This window comes from Callorhinus ursinus, unplaced genomic scaffold, assembly GCF_003265705.2.
Source record: "Callorhinus ursinus isolate GAN/ISIS: 27379988/994484 unplaced genomic scaffold, GSC_fseal_2.0 scaffold1, whole genome shotgun sequence".
Classification (NCBI taxonomy): domain Eukaryota; kingdom Metazoa; phylum Chordata; class Mammalia; order Carnivora; family Otariidae; genus Callorhinus; species Callorhinus ursinus.
Window position 1 is genome coordinate 130,443,864 of NW_027397063.1, and position 20,981 is coordinate 130,464,844.

Below are 20,981 nucleotides of genomic sequence, written 5' to 3' on the forward strand. Positions count from 1 at the left end.
TCAATATACAAAGCAGAGTAAAACATTAAAAAAAAATATTCTTAATATACCAAAAGAAAAGATAAGCCATTTGTGACAAAAACCAGAATGTGTAAAGAAGAAAAAACAAGAAAACTCTTAGATGTTAATAAAGTACCATAAATACGATATTCAATAGAGTAATAGGAAGTTGAAAGTGAGGTTATCTTGCAAAAAGTAGAAGAAATGGATGAAAAGTTATAATATGAGAGAAAATATAATTCAGAAGGTGCAGTATCTAATATTTCCAAAAGGAGAGAACATAATATATGTAGAGGAAGATATTATCAAGGCAGTATAAAATTAAGTTTCCCGTAACAGAAGGCTATGGGTCACCAGATTGAAGAACTCTACCAAATGCTTAGCACAATGTAGGAGAAAAAAAGATCCATAGGGGATAAAGAAAAGACTATAAAGGCTTGCAAAAAAGGAAAAAATGTCACACACAAAGGATCCAAAATCAGAATAGTCTTAGAAATCTCCAAAGCAATGTAGAAAGCTTGAAAAAGTGGTGTAACATACTTAAAACTCTAACTTAAAAAGTTAACTTCAATCCATAATTTTATACCTACCCAAACTATCAAACAAATATGAGGTATAGCATAAAAATATTTTAATACATGCGAAGTCTCAAAAAATTTTCATCACGCACACCATCTCTGGGAAAGATCTCAGGGGGAAGAAACCACCAAAGGAATAATTAAACCGAGAAAGAGAAAGACATGTGATCCAGGAAACGGGTTCAAAAAAAAAAAGAAAAGAGAGAGAGAGAGAGAGAAAGAAGTGATAACAGAAAGTCTTGGTTTGACATTTATGCATGAGATTAGGAAAGCAGCCAATGAGCCCTGGGGCAAGAGGAATGTCTCCAATTGTGGAACTCCTATATCATATGACATGTCTGGCAAAATTGTCAGGGAGTTGGGGAAGAATTATTCATAGATGGAAAATAATCCGATTATATAAACAAAGCAATTATTAACTCCAGGAAACACAAAATTTTTTTATAAGAACTGTTAATGTAGTGTGTCCTGTGGCTCAGCTGTAACAATATTTACCTAGTCATATTTAGGTAAATATAATGTAAATGATTTTCATTTTTTACATTGTGATGACATCGTCTTGGGAATAAGAGAGAAAAGAGGGCTTAGCATATGTGAGCAATAGCCAAAGAGACTTAAACCATATTTATAGTAGAAACCAACAGATAGTAAAGGAAAGCTTATATAATTATGAAAAAAATAGTTTAAGCACATTAACTAGAAATACAAGTAACAGGAAAAAGCCCAACTAATATAGTTTCAAGTAGTTGCTTATAGGGAGGGGAGCTAAAGGATCGGGAAAGTGGGCTGCTGTTTTTCTTTATTAATCTAAAGCAGAGGTCAGCAAGCTATGGTCCATGAGCCAGGTTCAGCAGACTGCCTATTTTTGTAAATAACGTTTTATTGGATTACAGCTATGTCCACTTGTTTATGGATTGTCTGTGGTTGCTTTTGTCTCACAAGCAATTTGTACAAAAACAGAGTGGAGTATTTGTGACAGAGACTACATGGCCTACAAGCTAAATTATTTGCTTTCTGGCCCGTTACAGAAGAAATTTGCCAACCTCACATCTAGAGCAGTGGTTCTCAAACATTAGCTGCATCAGAATCATCCAGAGGGCTTCTTAGAACACAGATTGCTGGGCTACCTCAGACTCTGATTCGTTCGATCTTGGGCCTGGAGAATCTGTGTTTCTAACAAGTTTCCAGGGGATGGTGAGACAGCTGGTTTAGGGACAGAGCTCTGAGAATCACTGGTTTAAAGGGAACTACTTTTTTTAAAAAATCATCTGTAAGTATCATGTTTATAAAACAAATGTTAAATGTTTAGAAGTATAAGCTTGGAAACTTGCATGCAGATTTAAGCTAAAATAAATACAGAAACGACCTCTGGTAAATTAAATGTGACAATAAATTGAAATGTTATTTAAAAAAAAACTTTTTAATGGAACAAAAACATGAACAAATTAAACTGGAGAAAATATACTGTGTTTTACTAAAATAATATCTCACAGATGCGGGCATAGATGTTAACAGTTCCCAGGATCCCTGTCACTGCATGAGCACATTTCATCCAACTGGTTAGTGGGTAGACCTCTCCTACTACCTCCTGTCATTCCACTATTTATCAAAGGCGGGTTATTGCAGAACAATATCGACTGTGCCTACAGTTATGTAAAAATCCTTTCTTTTTTATTTCCTCTCAAATATTTTCAGTTCCATATAATATCTCATAAAACATTTGTTTTCTGGACAGCACAGTCTGAGAAACTTGATTTAAAACCTGTTCCTTTTCCCTTGACCTCTTTCACAGATGATGAAACTGACACCCAGGGAGTCTCCTGAGTCCTTGGCCCCCACTTCCGTCCCCTCTTCCACTCAGTTTCCCTTTGCTTTGCTTCAGGTTGTGAAGAAAGGAACCCTGAACGAGTCCAAACTCAAATCAGGCATGGAGGGGAAAAAAAAAAAGCACTCCTAATACCACTAACCATCTTTTTTTCGAGAAGCCTAAAACAAAGGAAATTCTCTGCTTCCAGAAATAGCCTTAATCAGTCACATATGTGAACATAGACCCAGGGACTGTTCAAACAATTTTCCAGCAACGTAACAGGATTTTCCCAACACACCGATTCTTTTTTCCCTTTTGCCCTATTATCAATTTAAGTTTTCTTTTATATCTTTCTTCTCTTTCTTTCTTTCTTTCTTTTTTCTTTTCTTTCTTTCTTTCTTTCTTTCTTTCTTTCTTTCTTTCTTTCTTTTTCTTTCTTTCTTTCTTTCTTTCTTTCTTTCTTTCTTTCTTTCTTTCTTTCTTTCTTTCTTTCTTTCTTCTTTCTTTCTTTCTTTCTTTCTTTTTCTTTCTTTCTTTCTTTCTCTTTTTTTTTTCTTAAAGATCCTAGGCATGATACCAGACTTTTCAGTCAGGCAGGCAGGATGCTGAAAATCTGCAGTGTTTGAAAGCAAAGAGAAATGAAGGATTATTGAAAGTAGAAATAGTCCCTGGTTGGTAAAAACAAACAAACAGCTTTAAAACTATAAGAATTGTGCCCTGCGGGGGTGGGTTTGCTGAACTGTCAGCTCTACCAGTTAATGAGGTAGTTTGTCTAATGGAGATAGAAAAGACCATTTTTAACAATGCTGGGCTTTGTGTGTGTGATTTAAAAATCAAATTGAGTGGAAATGCAGCAAATACTAAATGGCATTGTTTATTTTCTAATTAATTTGCTACAAACTACAAAATGAAAGTGTTAAATATATTAGATGGTATGTGATTTTTTAGAAGAGAAAGCAGGGAAACATTCACCTCTCATAGTCCATTTACTTTATTTTCATCAGAGAAACAAGTTGTGGTTTGAAAGTGTGAAAAGGACATCGATATTTGGGGAGAGGCCTCACTTTGGGGGGTAAGTGTGTTACATAAGCCAACAGGGAATACGGTCTCCTTTGTAAGGGACACTGGAGTTCTGGGGCACCTGGGACCATATGGTCTCACTGTGGATGACGTTCATTTGTAATATTAATAGGCCAGGGACTCAAGGCCCTGGGGAGAATGTCATCTAAGTGAGGACAGCCACTCACATCACAACAGCTTGTGGACTTTTTCCTGTAGGGTACAGCGAGGACGCCTCAGGCACTCAGTGACATAAAGGCACAGCATGGTACAGGGGAAAGCAGAGAGACGGAAGAACCAGCCAGATCTAGGTTCAGATTCTGACTTAGCCACAGGCTGACTCTGTGACATTGCAGGCTAAGTCATTTAAACTCCCTGAGACTCTTGTTTTCTCACCTGGAAAATGAGGAGAATTATTGCCTTACGGGACAGCTGTAAGGACTAGAGCTTAGAGCTCATTAGTGAAGTGCCCGACACAGAGTAAACAAAAGAAGTTATTATGGATTAGAAAATTCTAGGGTTGGGAATCAAACTGGCTAACTTCACAAACTGAGAAATCAGTAAGCCTTAATGAGTCTTTGTTCTCAGCTGTACCCGGGTCCCACCTTTGCTTCTTCCGTGACAAAAGTTTTAGTCCTAATATTTTCCTCAGATGACTATGCTGTGATTTCCTCCCTGCCCTGACCCCAGAGCCTCTTGTCTATTCCAGTGAGTTCATTCTCAGAAGCATATCATTTGGTGAGACAACGCATATGTGAATAGCAAACTTTGACCCGGTGTTGACTCGCCACCGGGCACTCAGCTTCTCTTCATGTTACCTCATTTCCTCCCTTGCTCCTCAAGACTGCCCTCTGAAGTAAATTCTATTATTATCCCCATTTTATTATAATAACTGCTATATTGAGAAGTAAGATAAATGTCTGTGGGGTGGGGCCATGATGTGAACCTAGGTGGTCTGGCTCTAGAATCATGCTCTTGACAATGACACTGTGCTGGCCCTGCGATATTGTTCTTGTTTTGTGTCACATGGGTTTACATTCAGGGCTTCCCTTCAGTGGAGTCCAGAGTTGGGGACTTTCACTGAGTATTGGTCATCGGGGCGAAAATGAGCCTGTGAAGTCTACAGTCAGCCCACCCTAGAATTGACTTCAGGCTTCTTCCATTCCCAGTCTCAAGGAGTCCTAGGTGCTAAGCATTCCTTGCATGTCCTTTGTTGGGGCAGAGCAATTTACCCCTCTCTAACAATGTGATTTCAGTTAGGAGTTGTTAAAACTAGACACTCCGTGATGCAAGGAGTCACATTAGCATCGTTTCACACTGTATATCTGTAGTGCCCACATCAGCACCTGGCGTATAATAGTTAAGTTAGGATTCGATTGATGGGTAGATGATCGAGCAGATAGACGAAGCAGTTGTATGGATCAACGGATGGTGTTCTTACAAGACATGTATATACTGTCAACAATAAGAAACAGACATAAAATATTTCACTGATCTTTGGCTATGTCTCTTACCTTTCATTAGGATACAGTCTTCTCCTAGAGTTATATTTATCTTGTTGTGTATCGCATTCCAAAAGGGGGCTGGGTTGAAATTCCTGAATTTGTTCATATAAAATATGTAACATCTTGGAAGCACCTAGGTTAGGACAACATAAAACAATCAATTTCTCTAAAAGAAGCAAGAAAAAAACATTCATTCATTCAACAAATATTTATTGTCTGTGGCCTACCTGGTACCCTTATAGGAGCTTAAAACAGAGTGGTTCACAAAACAGAAAAATTCTGCCCTCCTGGTGAGTACATTCTAATTGTGGAGGCAGACGAAAACACTCACAAAAACTTAAGTGCCATGGAGCAAACTTAAGCAGGGTGAGGAACATCGAGAAAGATTACCCCAGAGTGGGCTATTTAATATTGGATAGTAAGGGCTACTTTGATATTTAATTTTGGATAGTCAGGGCTACTTTGAAATTGTATATAAGTTTTATTCTATATTAGAATATAAGAATTTAAGAAAATAAAGGTAGTGAATATGAGGGAACAGCAGGGAATTAGGAGACCTAGAGTAATGCCTGAGATTTTTCATATAACCTGATAAAGAAGAAAATATTTTTGACTTATGAAATTTATTTTTTTTTCTTACAGAATTAGCAGCTCTGGATCTTTAAAGTGATAGCATTTCCCAGCCTTAAACTGAGAAGCTGAGCAAAAAGGCATCCTTCCTGTAATCAACACAGCAGAATGAGAGGCGGAGAAACCAGGCTGGGAAGAAGCAAGGTCATATGTTGAACTGTTTTGCCTTTCGCCCAGAAGACAGCTCAGACTCAACGGTGGCCCTGAGTTTACCTCCCTCACTTTGGTTCAAGACCTGAAGTGATGTGTTCCCGCCCCAGAGCACCTTTCATAGTGTGAGGCCTGAAACATGACCACCAGTAGCCACGCATGTCCTGTCCCCGCAGTGAATGGACACATGACTCACTATCCAGCCGCGCCCTACCCATTACTCTTTCCACCAGTCATCGGAGGACTTTCCCTGCCTCCCCTCCATGGCCTCCATGGCCACCCTCCTCCAAGTGGATGCAGTACCCCATCGCCTGCAAGTAAGTACCACTGCAATTTGCTCTTTTCTCTCGGTTGGTTGGCTTAATGGACGTGAGAGAACAGGATGGTTCACATCCAAGGTGAGTTTTCATTTTGCTGGGTTTTGGTTTCTCTTGGTCTGGGATTATACTTTCAGTTCTATTGCAGAAATATCATTTGAAATGTGATAAATGGTGCGTTTTAGAATTTGGTCCATTCGAAACTATGTTGTATTTTGCCCTATTTCATAAAATGTAAATGTAAAGAGTAATCAGTGGATATGACCAACATTCTTGAAGAAATTGACCACTTGACAAATAATGTGAACAGTGGATTTGAAGATGATACCATAAGAATTAGGAATGATAATGCTGGATTTAACATCAATTTTGGTTGTGAGGTCTTCTTTGAATCTCTAACTCCTCTCCTGGGTATAGGTAGTAGCTTTAATTATTTAATTCATATCACATAAGCTTTTTTGAGTGTCTTTGTTCACTTTTGATTCTGTACTAAGCCGCTTCTTACCTCTGATCTTCTCTAGAATGTTGGGTATAAAGTACTATAAAATAAAAGTAGTCAGAATTCTTCAAAACTGATATGACTGACTTGTAGAAAGCATCCATATTATGAGATTTTTTTTTTAAAGTTCTGCCTGTTTAGGGACAAGCCGTGGTTAGCCAGTGAGCTCTCCCGCCTTTGAGAAATAGGTTGGCAGGTTTGTCACCTGGAGTGAAAAAGCACATTTATTGCACTGAGCGGCATCAGAGGGCCAGAGCACCTTTTCCAGGCTCTCTCACAGCCCAGCAGTAGCTCTTGAGAGCTCTACCTGGTAATTCTTTCAAAGTTTACTGGTCTTCAAGGAGTTCCTCCAAGAATTGGCTTGGTACTTAAAAATTTTTCTTTTGAAGTATTGCCTTAATTGTTTTCTTACTGTGGTCTTTGTGCCTTCACTTCTTCCTTCTACTACACTTTTAGCTCACTGGAAGCAGGGAGCTTGCTCCACCTAACTGGGATTCCTCAGCAAATGGTATTGTGCCTTCAGAAATAGTAGGATGTTTAGATATCTGGGTGTTTGGGTAGATGGTTGGATGGACAGACAGATGGACATAGGATGGACAGAACTTTCCTACAGGGATGTTGATTGCAATCACAGTTACTATCATGCCTGATAGATACTGACTGGTTTTCCTTTCTGGTATGACCTGATCATAATTCTTCCCTTCTGTGTTTTGGATTTCTGACCAGAATGTGTGACCAATAAAGTCTTTGAAATTGCTTAATAACATTCTCCCATGCTTCTCAAGTTCAAATGGAAAGTAGATATAGCCAAAGTAGTTTCTTGGCTGTCAGGAGAAATAGAAAAAGTGCCTGTATTCAAAATATCTTGCTGACCCAATTGCCAATGCAAACCCTGTTCACCCAACATGCAAATGGTAAAATGAAGTGACTTTCAGCTAACACATGAAGCAGTCTGACTACATGATTCTTAAAGCTATTAAAATTTCACCCAGGAGTGCCTGTATCTAATTCCATAGGTCAGCCAGCCTGATGCATAGCACATTCTAATATATTTTTTTCCTCAGATCACAAGTATATTTTGTAGTTGTAGCTAAAGAGTTAAGGCAATATTATTCCCATCCTGAGTGATATAATCTTACAGATGGCAAACCCTCAGGCAGCTGTAGCCCCGAAGTTCCAGCAACTTTGGGCTACTTTGTGTACTTATTTTAAGGGAAATACAGAGGATAGTAAGATCTTTATGCTGAATTAGCATCCATGAACACTTGTGCACAGTTTCGATATACAAATCCCTTACCCATCTGCTTGCAGATATTTTTAGATCTAAGAATTCTATAGAGCAGTGCTTGGCAAACTACAGCTTGTGGGCCAAATCCAGCCTGCCATCTGTTTTTATAAATAAAGTTTTATTGGAACAGAGCCACCTTCATTTGTTTACATATTGTCTATGGCTACTTTCATGCTACAGTGTTAGACACCAGATAGCCCACAGATCCTAAAATATTTACTATCTTGCCCTTTACAGAAAAAAATTTCTGACCCATGCCATGGAGATAAGAACATTGGGATAGGAGCCAAGTCATCCCAAATGTAATCCGGCTCTGTTCTCTAACTGGCAATGTTTGATCTTCTAATCCGTGGCTAGGCCTGTACCTGACTGCGCTGGGCCAGATCATATCTAAGGTTCCTTTCACCTCTAAATACAAGTCTGTTTTTCAGAGTTACTAATAAAGCACAAGATGCCATCACTACCAGGTTGAACCATAATGCAATTGTCATTTTTCTAGATCAGGATTGGTCCAATATTGGCAATTTTATATGATTCAACATTTAAAAGGAGAGGTTTCACAGTTCAGGAGAGGGAGGAGAAATGATTACAGGTTTTTTTTGAGGGCCTTGGGGAGAGGATGTTGAGTAAACTATACATTGAAAGGTGTCTGGGGCGCCTGGGTGGCTCAGTTGGTTAAGCGACTGCCTTCGGCTCAGGTCATGATCCTGGAGTCCCGGGATCAAGTCCCGCATCGGGCTCCCTGCTTGGCAGGGAGTCTGCTTCTCCCTCTGACCCTCCCCCATCTCATGTGTGCTCTCTCTCTCTCTCTTTCAAATAAATAAATAAATAAATAAATCTCTTTTTTTTTTTTTTTTTTTTAAAGAAAGGTGTCTGGAGAAATGGCAGAAAAAGGATGGGGTACCAAAAGTTCAGGCTGGAAACATAAAAATTGGCTAACTTATATCTTATTATTTCTTGCTACAGACAAAGCACATGGAAGCCTCTCGGATGAAAATCATTAAAAGAAGCCACTGTTAATGTGCAGTCTATTAGTTGGCCCTTGAACGGGGAGTTATCTTTGTCTTTTGTTACAGCCTGAGGTTTAGAAAGACCAGGAAAAAGGGTAAGGTCTTAAAAGTTAAATGCAGACTTTCTCTTGGCTAAAATTAAACGTCAAGTTTTATTCATGCATTGAGGTTACTTAGGGAGGTAGCCGAGTTCTATAAAATCTCAATAACTAGCAAAACACATGCTTGGGTGGAAAAGCCAGCTAATCTGGAATGCATATTGGGGAATGACTCCATAAAGAGGGTCATGTTATTGGACTATGGGATTTGCCGATGTTGCTTTCATAATCTTTACACATCCAGATTCTGCAGCTCAGCCAGAAAGAATAAATTCTCCTACCCCTGTAACAAGGTTCTTTCAGCACCATGGAATTATAAAGGCCCGAGAACCTTCTACCTCAAAATCTAGTGAGAACAATTTCCATAGCAGCTACTGATATTATTCCCCTTCCTGACACTTCCCACCACCTCTGATTCTCTGGTCAGCCTCTTCGCCAGGCCCCAAACCTGAACTCTGTACATTTACCTCTTCTTTCCAATAATACACATGTCCCCATTCCAACATGCAAAAATGTCCTTGATCTACTGTCTCATTTACAGTCATTTAACCTCTCTGAATTTTTCTTCCATCAACTATAAACTATTTTTATTAAAAGAATAGTCTTTTAGAGTAGTAGTATTCAAATCTTTTAAAGATAAAAGTGGTGTATGAATTTGGAAGAAAAGTTGTTACTAGAAAGGGGTACATTCAGATAATCTCCAAGGCCTGTAGCAGGTGAGGATTCTATATGTCACAGTTCTGATTTTCTCCTGGTCCTCATGCCCTTTGCAGCCAAACAGCCCATCTTTCCTTGATGTGTGCCACTGGTGGACCCAGTTCTGCAGCATGGAGCACTTGCCCATTGGTCTGACCATTTGTGACCACTCACAATTCTGAGGGAAAGATGTGGTCACTTTTCAGAAATTCTGCTCTCCAGAACTTTCTAATGTAAAGGAAAATAAATATTTGCAGGGAAGAAGTGGACTCAAAACATATTCTATGTGTGCATGGCCTTGTCTTTGTATTCTGACTTAAATCTTTACATTGTGGAGTTCTCTATGAGGTTAGAAATCTGGAGACATATAGGAAAAGAGGGAGTGAAGATAAGTAATAAGAAAAACTAGCATGTATTGAGCACCAATGTATAATCCACCGAGCATTTAATGTATACCATTCTTAATCTTTTTTTAATAGCGTCCTGATACCACTTCCAGGCCATTAGCAACAGTCCCATTTTGCAGATGAAGACTGTGAGGCTTAGAAAAAGTAAAGAGCTAACGCAGCTTAACACATTAACACAGATTAATGGTGGCACCAGATTCCAAGGCCAAATCTTGGGGCTCCTAAGTGCATGTCTTTCTCAATGTGTTGGGTAAAGAGGCCAACTTAACCCCTCAAATAATTCCACAACTCCTCCATGGCTATCTCTTTCCCATGATGCTTCAGGGAGACTTTGGAGATGAAGGACGTTTAAAGGATTCACAAGCTCTTTAGTTCTACGCATTACTGTGGAAACAGCTATCAGTTTTCATCCACACGAGGAATTGAGGGTGGGCCCCATTGTCAGGAAGTCACTGTGGATGCCTCTGTTCAGCTCTGTCCTGCAGGCAGAGATCCTATCATCTCTGGGCAAGCATGACTCCCAACAGGAGGAAAGCCTGATATACTATGCCAGGGAACGCTCAAAATTTAATGTTCCAGAGCTCTCTGTGAAAATTGGACAACTGTCCGTCTGTCTCTCTTTATGTTCCTTTCATGGCTGCTTGTTCTGTTTTATTGCCACACATGTGCTTTTTTATAGGTTGTTGTAAGCTGGAAAATATTATTAACAGTGTTGGCTTCAGAGACTCTCTCAAAATGATCTCCGTTTAACTCCACAATCTTAAAATGAGAGTTCTTTTCCCTGCTTATTTAATGATCACAAAGTGCTCTCCTGTCAAAATCACAAAATAGGGTTTTCACTTAAAAAAATAAAAATCCCAGCTTTTTGCAGAGACAGACTGTGAGTCTCAGAGTTACCAATGACAGGACATAAACGGGGTATTATTTCAATATCTTGTCTTAAGCTAAGAGAAGTCATGTTCACGCAGCTTGTCTAAAGCAGGGTGTGTGGCTAGATTGGAATTCTGTATTGCTTGTTAAAGACAACTGGCCCATAGGTGTTGATCATGTTTTGAATATGTGCAGAATGATGGTAACTAAAACCAACTGGTTAATTCCCATTATCCAGCACCCTTTGCCCTGTAACCTTTTCTTCTTTCTACTGTAAGTTATGTTTGTCCTTAAGCATACACAATGACCCCACTGGACAGGGGTCATCTCTAGTTTTAAGATGTCTGGGGCTTAGTATGTTGCTGGGATTTAGTGGATGCCAAATATAATAGTATGGTCCACATGCATGTATTCTTCACTTTTTTTTAAGCCAGATAAAAATAAGTTAAAGAAACTTGTTAGGAATTTGAGTAAACTGAGTCTAACAATTTCGCTCATTTTATCTGCCTTTGGTCATTGAGCGTCCCTGAATTGCTGAGGCTTAGAGAGGTCAAAGACTTTTACTTGAATGTTTTAGAAAAAGTTTATGTTTTTGGCATGATCAAACACTTTCAGTGGTCTTGCAGAGGCCTACGGCCACAGATGCACTATGCAAGAGTCTTTCCCTTAAAGGTGGACAGATATTGATTACTTGAAGGCAGTACCTCTCTTCCCCAATAATAAAAGAATCTTTGTGTCTTTTTTTTTGATGTCTTGACAATTTCCCCAGACTCTGATTGAGTACAACACGTAATCCTTTGAATAGTTCCAATGAGGAGCTGGGTTCATTCTGTTTGTTGAACTTTACCCCAAAGGGATCAAGAATATGTGAACATGAGTTAGAAACAGAAAGATTATTGTTCAATTTCATCAAATTAACTACAATGCCCAAAGGAGAATCTCAACTCTGGAAGTGCGTTCTTGAATAGAAATAGGCTTTCAGTCTACAGAGGCGATTATAAAACAGGAATGGATTTTCCTCTGACTTGCTTCTGCCAATGATTATTCCTAGGGAGAGCATGAATGAAAGAATATTAAAAAAAAAAAAAATGGAGGGGTGCCTGGGTGGCTCAGTCGTTAAGCGTCTGCCCTCGGCTCAGGTCATGATCTCAGGGTCCTGGGATCGAGCCCCGCATCGGGCTCCCTGCTCCGCGGGAAGCCTGCTTCTCCCTCTCTCACTCCCCCTGCTTGTGTTCCCTCTCTCACTGTGTCTCTCTCTGTCAAATGAATAAATAAAATCTTAAAAAAAAAAAAGAAATACATAGTTGACTCTTTAAAAAAAAATGGAGAAAAGAGAGATTTGTGCTTTTAGACTTAATATTAGCTTCCTTTTGATATTCTCTTTACCAGATAGTTAAACAGAGACATTTTGAAAGAGCATTTTTGACCTTAGGAAGATTGAACCTCTGAAAATTAGAATCACCATAATAGCTCTGAGTTGGCTATGAGATATGAGACTTTCCACGTGTTCCAAATTTCTGTCTTGATGATTTCATCAATCTACAGCTCCTGTACATTTCAGATGAACTATTTTGGTCCTAATGATGAAAACCTCATTCATATAACCTTGAATGATAAGAGATTAACCTCCATACAAGGTAGATGAAAGCAAGCACAGGTAAAATTGCCACCAGATGGCTGCCCTCCGGGCCATCTTCAGGATGTGTCTCAAGCAGTACCCCAGAAGTGCTGGTGATCTATGCTGTGTCATCAAAGCGATACAGCCCTCTATTCTATCTTATATCTCTATTTTCTATTTTGGCTCCCTCCAACATTTGAAGGGTTTTTCGGGGTGGGGGGAAGAGAAGAAGGGTAGAGGGAGTATAGGAAGGAAGGAAAAAAGGAAAGAAGGAAGGAGGAAAAGAAAGACACTGACGCTGCCATGTGATCTCCAGGCCACCACCAAGAACTTGGGGCCACCAGACCGACCAATGGCCAGTGGTACTATCAGCCCTCTTGCCTTTTTTACTTTGCCATGAGAATAAGAATGAAAAGAGCTGTCATTTATTTAGTGTGCTACCTACATTACCTCTGTCTACCACCTGGAAAAGAGAAATAGAGAAAGACTGAGATAACCAACTTTCCTAAGGTTGCTCAGACAAAAGTGATGGAACTCACTGAGTTTCAATTCTTCTTGCTCTGACCAGTCATCTTCTCACACCTCCATGTCAGATGTGGGTGTTGAGGTGGTGCAAAGGTTTTTAAAACACTCCATTTTTCTTTAAGGATCTTGCACTCCTTTGGGGAAATCGTAATCACCTAAAATCATTTGGATCTAAAACTCTGATTGTTCTCTACTCTCTAAGGCCTTGATTGTATAAAACTTGCAACACCCGCTCCCCACCGTGTACCCGCTGTGCATATGTTAGTTTACTATACATGTCCTGTTGTGCTGTCTTTTGCTGTTTTCCTAGCTTTCCCTCCTCTACTCATCTGTTCTCCTGATGCCTGGCATATAGTGGAAACTCATTTAAGGTCCGTAGAATGACCAAATCAATGGTTCTTGCTGATGAGGGATTTTGACAATTTGCAGATATGCTTTTGGGTGTCACAATGATTGGCAGCACTCTAGGCATTTTAGGGGGTGGGGGGCTAGGAGGCTGCATGTCTTGCACTGTGCACGATAGTTGCAAATAATAAAGAATTACTTTGTATCCTCATTGCCTTCCCACTGTCCCACCAGACATTCATGTTAAGAACACTCCTCCAAAATAAATTATGATCAACTGAATTTACCCATAACTCCATTTTACATATAAATGCAAAATATTATGTGCTTTTATTATACCGTGAATTATTTAGAACTATAATTGCTGTGTAGATGGAGAGTAGGCAGATCTTTATTTTGTTTGGAATGTTTCTAAGAGTCATTTACAATTTCAGATAATCATGTCACTGATGACAGGGTATGCTTCATAATTGACTTACCAATACCACATGTTTTTATAAATCTGCATTTGTAGGTAAAATATTCACTGTAATTCTGCATGTGGGGGCAAGGATCTTACTGCTTCTTTATGCCTGAGCATTTGTACATTGAAATAACTATTATTTAATAAGTTACTTTCTTTGAATTCATCCTTGATATTGCAATCAGGGCCATATATTGATTTCTTTGAAATTATATGTGTAGGTGGGCTATATTATCTATGACTTCCATTTTGAGATAGTAGAGCAGATGTTATAAAATATGTTACTAAAAGAAGCAGTACAATATCTTGAAGATTGCTGGAATGAGTGGATGGATGGATGGATGAATACTTGAATGAATGAGTGAAGAATAATTAATAGGGCCAGCTAAACCACTTAGAACGTAAATGTTCTCGCTGTCGAAAGGAAGTTTATAAGAGATATGGACAAAGAAATCTTTGTAAAGCCAAATCTGATGATTATGCCGGGCATGGGGCAGTGGCATGGCACTGGGAAAAGCCATATACAGAAAACCTGTGGACAGTAAGAAAGTGTTTCATGTTGTCCATCTTGGAAGGCATATGGTGTTGGCAAAGAACCATCCAGTCCTTGCCCCAATTTCTTGGTGTGTAAACAGTGTCTCCAAGGTATGCAAAAGGGAATCAAGTGTATTTTTATTTGTGAATTTACTCTTCCAATATTTATTTGACACATACGTGTTAGGGATTGGAGTGGGCACCTTAGAATGCCTCTGATGGTTTGCTGGGTAAATTTATCAGAGTAATCAGTTCTTACTTGTATGTCATGTCAGAGTCTACCTCCAGAAAATGCTTGACATCACTCATCATCAGGGAAATGCAAATCAAAACAACAATGAACTATCACCTCACACCTGTCAGAATGGCTAAAGTAAAAAACAAGAAGTAACAAGGATCGGTGAGGATGTGGAGAAAAAGAAACCCTTGTGCAGTGTTGGTGGGAATGCAAACTGGTGCAGCCACACTGTGGAAAACAGTGTGGAGGTTCCTCACAAAAAATAAAAATAGAATTACCCTATTATCCAGTAATTCTACTACTGGGTACTTATCAAAGAAAATGAAAACACTAATTCGGAAAGATATATGCGCCCCTATGTTTATAGCAGCATTATTTACAATAGCCAAGATATGGAAGCAACCCAGTGTCCATCTATACATGAATGGATAAAGATGTAGTGTATATGCATGTGCTCTCTCTCTCTCTCTCTCTCTCTCCCCTCTCTCTCTCACACACACACACACACAGAGGACTATTATTCAGCCATAAAAAAGAATGACATCTTGTCATTATCAACAAAATGAATAGATCTGGAGAGTATAATACTAACTGAAATAAATCAGAGAAAGACAAATATCATGATTTCACTCATATGTGGAATTTAAGAAACAAACAAACAAAAAAGACCAAAAAACAGACTCCTAAATATAGAGAACAAACTGGTGGTTGCTAGAAAGTGGGTGGGATGGATGAAATAGGTGAATGGGGTTAAGAATACACTTATTGTGATGAGCACAGAGTAATATATAGAATTTTCAAATCACTACATTGTGTTATATAATCATTATTCTGTACACATAAAACTAATGTAACACTGTATTCATTATGCTTGAATTAAAAAAATTCTACTTCCAATGATACATCATTTTAGGATTTGTCAAGACAATGATACATCATTTTAGGATTTATCAAGACAAACTTACAGAACTGTTATAGATTGAATTTGCATATCCCAAAAGATGTTGAAGTCTTAACCTCCAGTATGCATGAATGGAACTTCGCTTAGAAATAGAATCTTCTCAGATGATCAAGTTAAGATGAAGTCATTAGGGTGGGGCCTAATCCAATATGACTATGCCCTTATGAAAAGGGGAAATTTGGACACAAAAACAGAGATAAAGGGAGAGTGCCCTGTAAAGGCAGGAGTTACGCTTCCACAAGAGGAGGAACGCTAAAGATTGCCAGCAAATGAGCAGAAACTAGGGGAGTGGCATGGAACAGATTTTCCCCCACAGTCCTCAGAAGGAAGCAAGCCTGCCTGCACCTTGGTTTGGGGCTTCTGATATCCAGAGTTATTTGTGGTACTTTGTCGTAGCAGTCCTAGGAAACTAATAAGGACTCTAATTTGAAACTCTACCTTCCTACCATTGAAGAAGGAAAACACTGTGCTTTTGATCTTTCCCCCCTCTGAAAGTGTCTAGTAATTTAGCTATTTTCTCATAATTTTATGCTCACAATGATTGACTTTTTCTGCATTGTGTGGCTGCTTTGGCTTGGCCTAATGAGTAATATTTCAGGATAGTGGTTTGTTGTTTTTTTCCTTCATAGCCAATCTTCCTTGATTCTGGTGGCTATAAGTCCATGATCATGAATCACAGTGGTCACGATTTTTTTTTTAAGATTTCATTTATTTATTTGACAGAGAGAGACACAGCGAGAGAGGGAATACAAGCAGGGGGAGTGGGAGAGGGAGAAGCAGGCTTCCTGCTGAGCAGGGAGCCCGATGCCGGGCTCAATCCCAGGACCTTGGGAACATGACCTGAGCTGAAGGCAGACGCTTAACAACTGAGCCACCCAGGCACCCCACAAATTTTTTTTTAATGATGTCTCTAATGTTTTCTAATGATGTTAATTAATGTCTCTATTCCTCCAGCTTTATTTTGGTCCTATCCTTGGATGCTAAATTTCTACCCCCTTTCTTGACCTACACATGTCTTCTTTAATATCTGTTTTGCTCTTAATTTTAAACCCTTTGCCCCATGACTCTGCAGGGTTACTCATCACTATTATATTGGAACCTGTAGAATCCTCCAGAAGAGTCATTCATATTACAAATTCATATTTCACGTTGCAGTCACTGAGGGTTTGTTGGTGGCAGTGATCTTATCATAATTATTGGTTGTTCATTATCTCAAACATCATGTTATTGGTTCATCCAGCAGCCCTGAGCACTCTGGCACTCTTCCTTCAATCCTGTGCTCTTCTCTTGTATACTTAGACCTAGTTTTGTCCTACGTTAGTTCTTTCTGTGTCCTGGTCTTTACATCTACCCCCATTAATTCTCCATATCTGGGGTTTTTTAGTTACTTATAGCCAAAAGCCTTTTAAAATATTTTGGAAGCCACCTAAGATTGTACCACGTATAAGCTTCAGGATTCTGGGCCTCATGAAACCCTTCCCTGGTTAACTTTGCCTTTTGTAAAGTGGGTGCCTGGGCCACTATCTTCTTCTATAATAAGATAAATTTAATAATATGAAAATCTGCAGATATAGGGTTCCTTTTTGTTCAGTTTGTTAAAAATCTCAGAAAGCCATTGTATTGATGCAAATGACCCCTTCCCAAGGAGAGTGCATATTGTTAATTTAGTGTTGAGATATTTTGCCAAATGCCCATAAGTTTTGCAAACATTTGGATGAAATGAAATTTCTAGGGAGTTCTGGGATGAAGGACAGGGGTCATCTGTGATCCTGTGGGCACTAATGACAGCAGGAAATTATGTAGCCATTATTTTGTGGTGGGTTGCAAAATGTCATGCTATTAAGAGGTACTGCTCCCATGTTGCCCTTAACCTCGGGGAGCTTACAGACAAAGATAACCATACTAATTAGGAAAGGTTCATCCTGTTGAACCAAAAATGATGTTCATGGAGATAATTTGGGGGGGTGTTTAAAACTGGGGCAAGACAGATTGCTATTTTCAGCCCCCAAGCTGGGTCTTGGAACATAGTTTTTTAGCCTCTGTGTACTTCAGTTTCCTCACCTGTGAAATGAGGGTAATTACAAGGGTACCTTCAAAGGGTCATGATGAGATGGCCATTAGTTGACACATGTAAGCATCTACCAATGCTGTCCTGCTACCAGCACTTATGCTGTTGATAACAGAGTAAACAGCATATTAATAGTAGCAGTCCTTGTTGTTACCTCTGCTCTGCACTCAGAATCTGGCCGCTCAGATGCAAACACCGATGCTGTCATAGGACTGACATTCTCACACTCACTTCCAAAATGTAAAGGTTCTCCATGCACGGGTATTTTCTTGTATTTCTTAGGAGTCCATATTAGGCATATGGAAGTTTTCACTTCCCAGAGTTTGTACCCTGCCAAGATTTCCCTTTAAGCCAGAATTCGCCAGGAGGTGATCTTACACTTGGGTATTCGAAAGGACTCTCTTTCATGAGTAACTGTGGTCTGCTGAATAATTTTGTATTGATCACAAAGAGGCCACATCCAGGAAATGCACATGTATCCGAGGTTCTCTTTCACAGACAAGCTCCTCTCAGAGTCAGAGAACTTAGGCAAAAACTGAACCTTCCTGTCCTTTCAGGGCCTGCGGGCTCTGCAGGTCACTTTGTCTCTATAAACCATCTCTAATAATGCTTGATTTAATTTCAGCAATGTGTATAATAATGTACATTTCTCAAGCATTATGGTTTTGCTTCTACTACTACCAAGCTACTCTAATATTGTTTAATGGTTGTGAAGTTGGCCAATCCAAAGAAAAATACTTAAAGAAAAAAAGTTGTCTTGACATTTCATACAAGTGAATTGCACTTTAATGATGACCACATGGTTAAAAAGAAAGCTACCTTTCAGCACACTTAGTAAACCTCTTTTATCAGGATGGCTTAAAGGAATAATTGACAAAACAGGGATTAGGGATTTCCATGAGTTCTAATGGAAATTTCTGAAATATGAAGTGGCTTTCACATCATCCTCGACTGTTGTTCTGACCTCCTATAGGCAATTTTGGGATTTCTTTCTTCTTCCACAAAAAAAATCTTATTCCAGAACCAAAGCCAAAATAAAGGAGGCATGTAGCCCTATTGATAATACTGTTTTGTTCAGTTCTGACTCCCCTAATGGGTTAAGTATATGTATATTGCTGCAAAGGTTAACCTGTTCTTTAGTACCTGCCACAATTTCTTGGTCCCTGCTTTGAGGACAGAAAGCAGAGATATGTGCCTGGTATTGGGCAAACAGAGAAGTATTATGGAATATGCAGAAAAAGACAAGGCTCGACACCAGGAATCCAGCACTCCCATTGCAAACACAATGGGCAAAGACAGAACGTAAGGAATATGTGAAGAACTTGTACAATCAGAAGAAAAAGACAAATGATTCAAACCAAAAGTATACAATAGATTTCATTCTATCAAAAAGAAGTCAAACATACCATATCAACTTCACAGTAGTAATTAAGGAAATATAATTTAAGACCACATGCATACAAGTTACATGAATTAAGTGTGGTGACAATACCAAGTGTTGGAGAGAATGTCAGTCAACAGGTACTCAGATATATTGCTGGTGAGAGTCTAAATTAATGTCATCGTCTTAGAAATGGCTCACATTATCCTATAAAATTGAATAGTCAGATTTCCTACTATTGAGTAATTTGTCTTCTAGGTAAAGTATCCTAGAAAAACTCTAACATGAATACCAGGATTTATGTTTAAGAAACATAAATAGCACTGTTTGTGAATCGTAAAAAATTAGATACCAACCAAATATTTATGAACAGATGAAGGCAAAAATAAGTGGTGGCATAGTCACTAAATTCAATAATACCCGTCACTGAAAATGAAGTTAGAGACAACAACATGGATAGATCATAGAAACATAGTGTTGAGTTGAACAAGTTTTTTGGCTATATGTAGGATGGTAATATTTTTTATAAATTCAAGAGAAATGTTGTTTAGAGAAATATATGTAATGAAACTACATTAAGAAGTCAAGGGAATGATAAAGATCAAATTCAAGGTACTGGATACCTCCTAGAGATTAGACAGAATAGATAAGTGGATGGGACAGAGAAGGAGCCCATGGGTGCCCACAGCAGAAGTGATAGAGTTCTAATTGTTAAATATTTATTAGTATGTTTTATACCACATGCACATATGTTAGGTTTATTTTTATAGTTATTAAGTGTACATTAAAAAGACAAACTATGATTATATCTCTTAATGTGCTAGAACCAGAAGACAGGAAGAGTAGAGAAACATGGCAGTGGCCTGAAACTGAAAATTCACATTCTGAAAAACGAGCAAATGGCCAGTGAAAATAATTTTTTTTAAATTTCAGTCTTAAAAATAATTGTACAAATGCAAATTTAAAAGCGAAATGCAAATGAAGATTTTATTTCTCACTTAGGAGAAGGCAGAGATTTAAAAGAATGATCCCATTGTCATTCAGGCTACAGAGAAACGCACACTCAGGGCAGCCTTGATGGGGAGAATGAAAATTGATACATCCTTTCTATGGAATAATTTTACAGTAAATGACAAGGGCCTTAAAATATTCATACTGATGGCTTTGCGTTTTTGCTCCTGTGAATTTATTTGTGAGAAGTAAATGTTTTTGCGTCCTTGGGAAAACAGATAGTAGCACAGACCTGTTTATTAAAAAAAAAAAAAAGAAAATAGAGACAACCTTCCTTGCTAATAAAAGATGACTGATTAAAATAGAGAATGAAAATAATAAGCAGACCTTTAAAATTTTGTTGGAGAAACGCATATATTGACATGAAAATGCTCGGTGGAAAGCACAAGTTATAGAACTTATAGAACAGTAAAAGTTTTAACTATTAAGAATTAGGTGTTCAGAATACTTAATATTCTTTATTTTAGCAGATATATATTGTATACTTTGGGGGGGTGTTTTGTGGGTTTAGGACAGAGACTGGGGAGCATATTCATAGTTTTTATTTCTGGGTCATGGGATTATCTATAATGTTCTTTCTTGACTTTATTCAGGGATTATGCGCACACTCAACACCTCACGGCTCAGTGCTTGGCCCATAGTAGACACTCACTAAATGTCCATTGTGGGAATGAATGCATTAAATAATAGCTTGTGGAATTAACTAAAATGAAAGATGGGACACTTTTCATTGTGTTAATTCAGTTATATTTAACTGAAACAAGTATCCTACCTACATCAGTAGCCTTGTATTTGAGGTGTACCCTTAAAGGGGTTCATGCCTGAGTCCATTTCATTTCCAAGGAATTAACCTTTCAGAGGGACATTTGCATTTTGGAATAGTAACTTTTAAGCTAAGGTCCTGACTTCAAAGTGGTAGAGGC

General features: G+C 38.6%; 1 protein-coding gene across 1 annotated transcript in view; it reads left to right on the forward strand.

Annotated features, from left to right (window-relative positions):
• The window catches only part of RARB (retinoic acid receptor beta), a 710,885-nt gene that overhangs the window by 326,608 nt on the left and 363,296 nt on the right, over positions 1-20,981 (forward strand). Inside the window, exon 6 of the mRNA XM_073900914.1 lies at positions 5,592-6,046. Coding sequence (XP_073757015.1) covers positions 5,869-6,046 — 178 coding nt within the window. The 5' untranslated portion in view covers positions 5,592-5,868. The remainder of the gene's footprint in view (positions 1-5,591; positions 6,047-20,981) is intronic.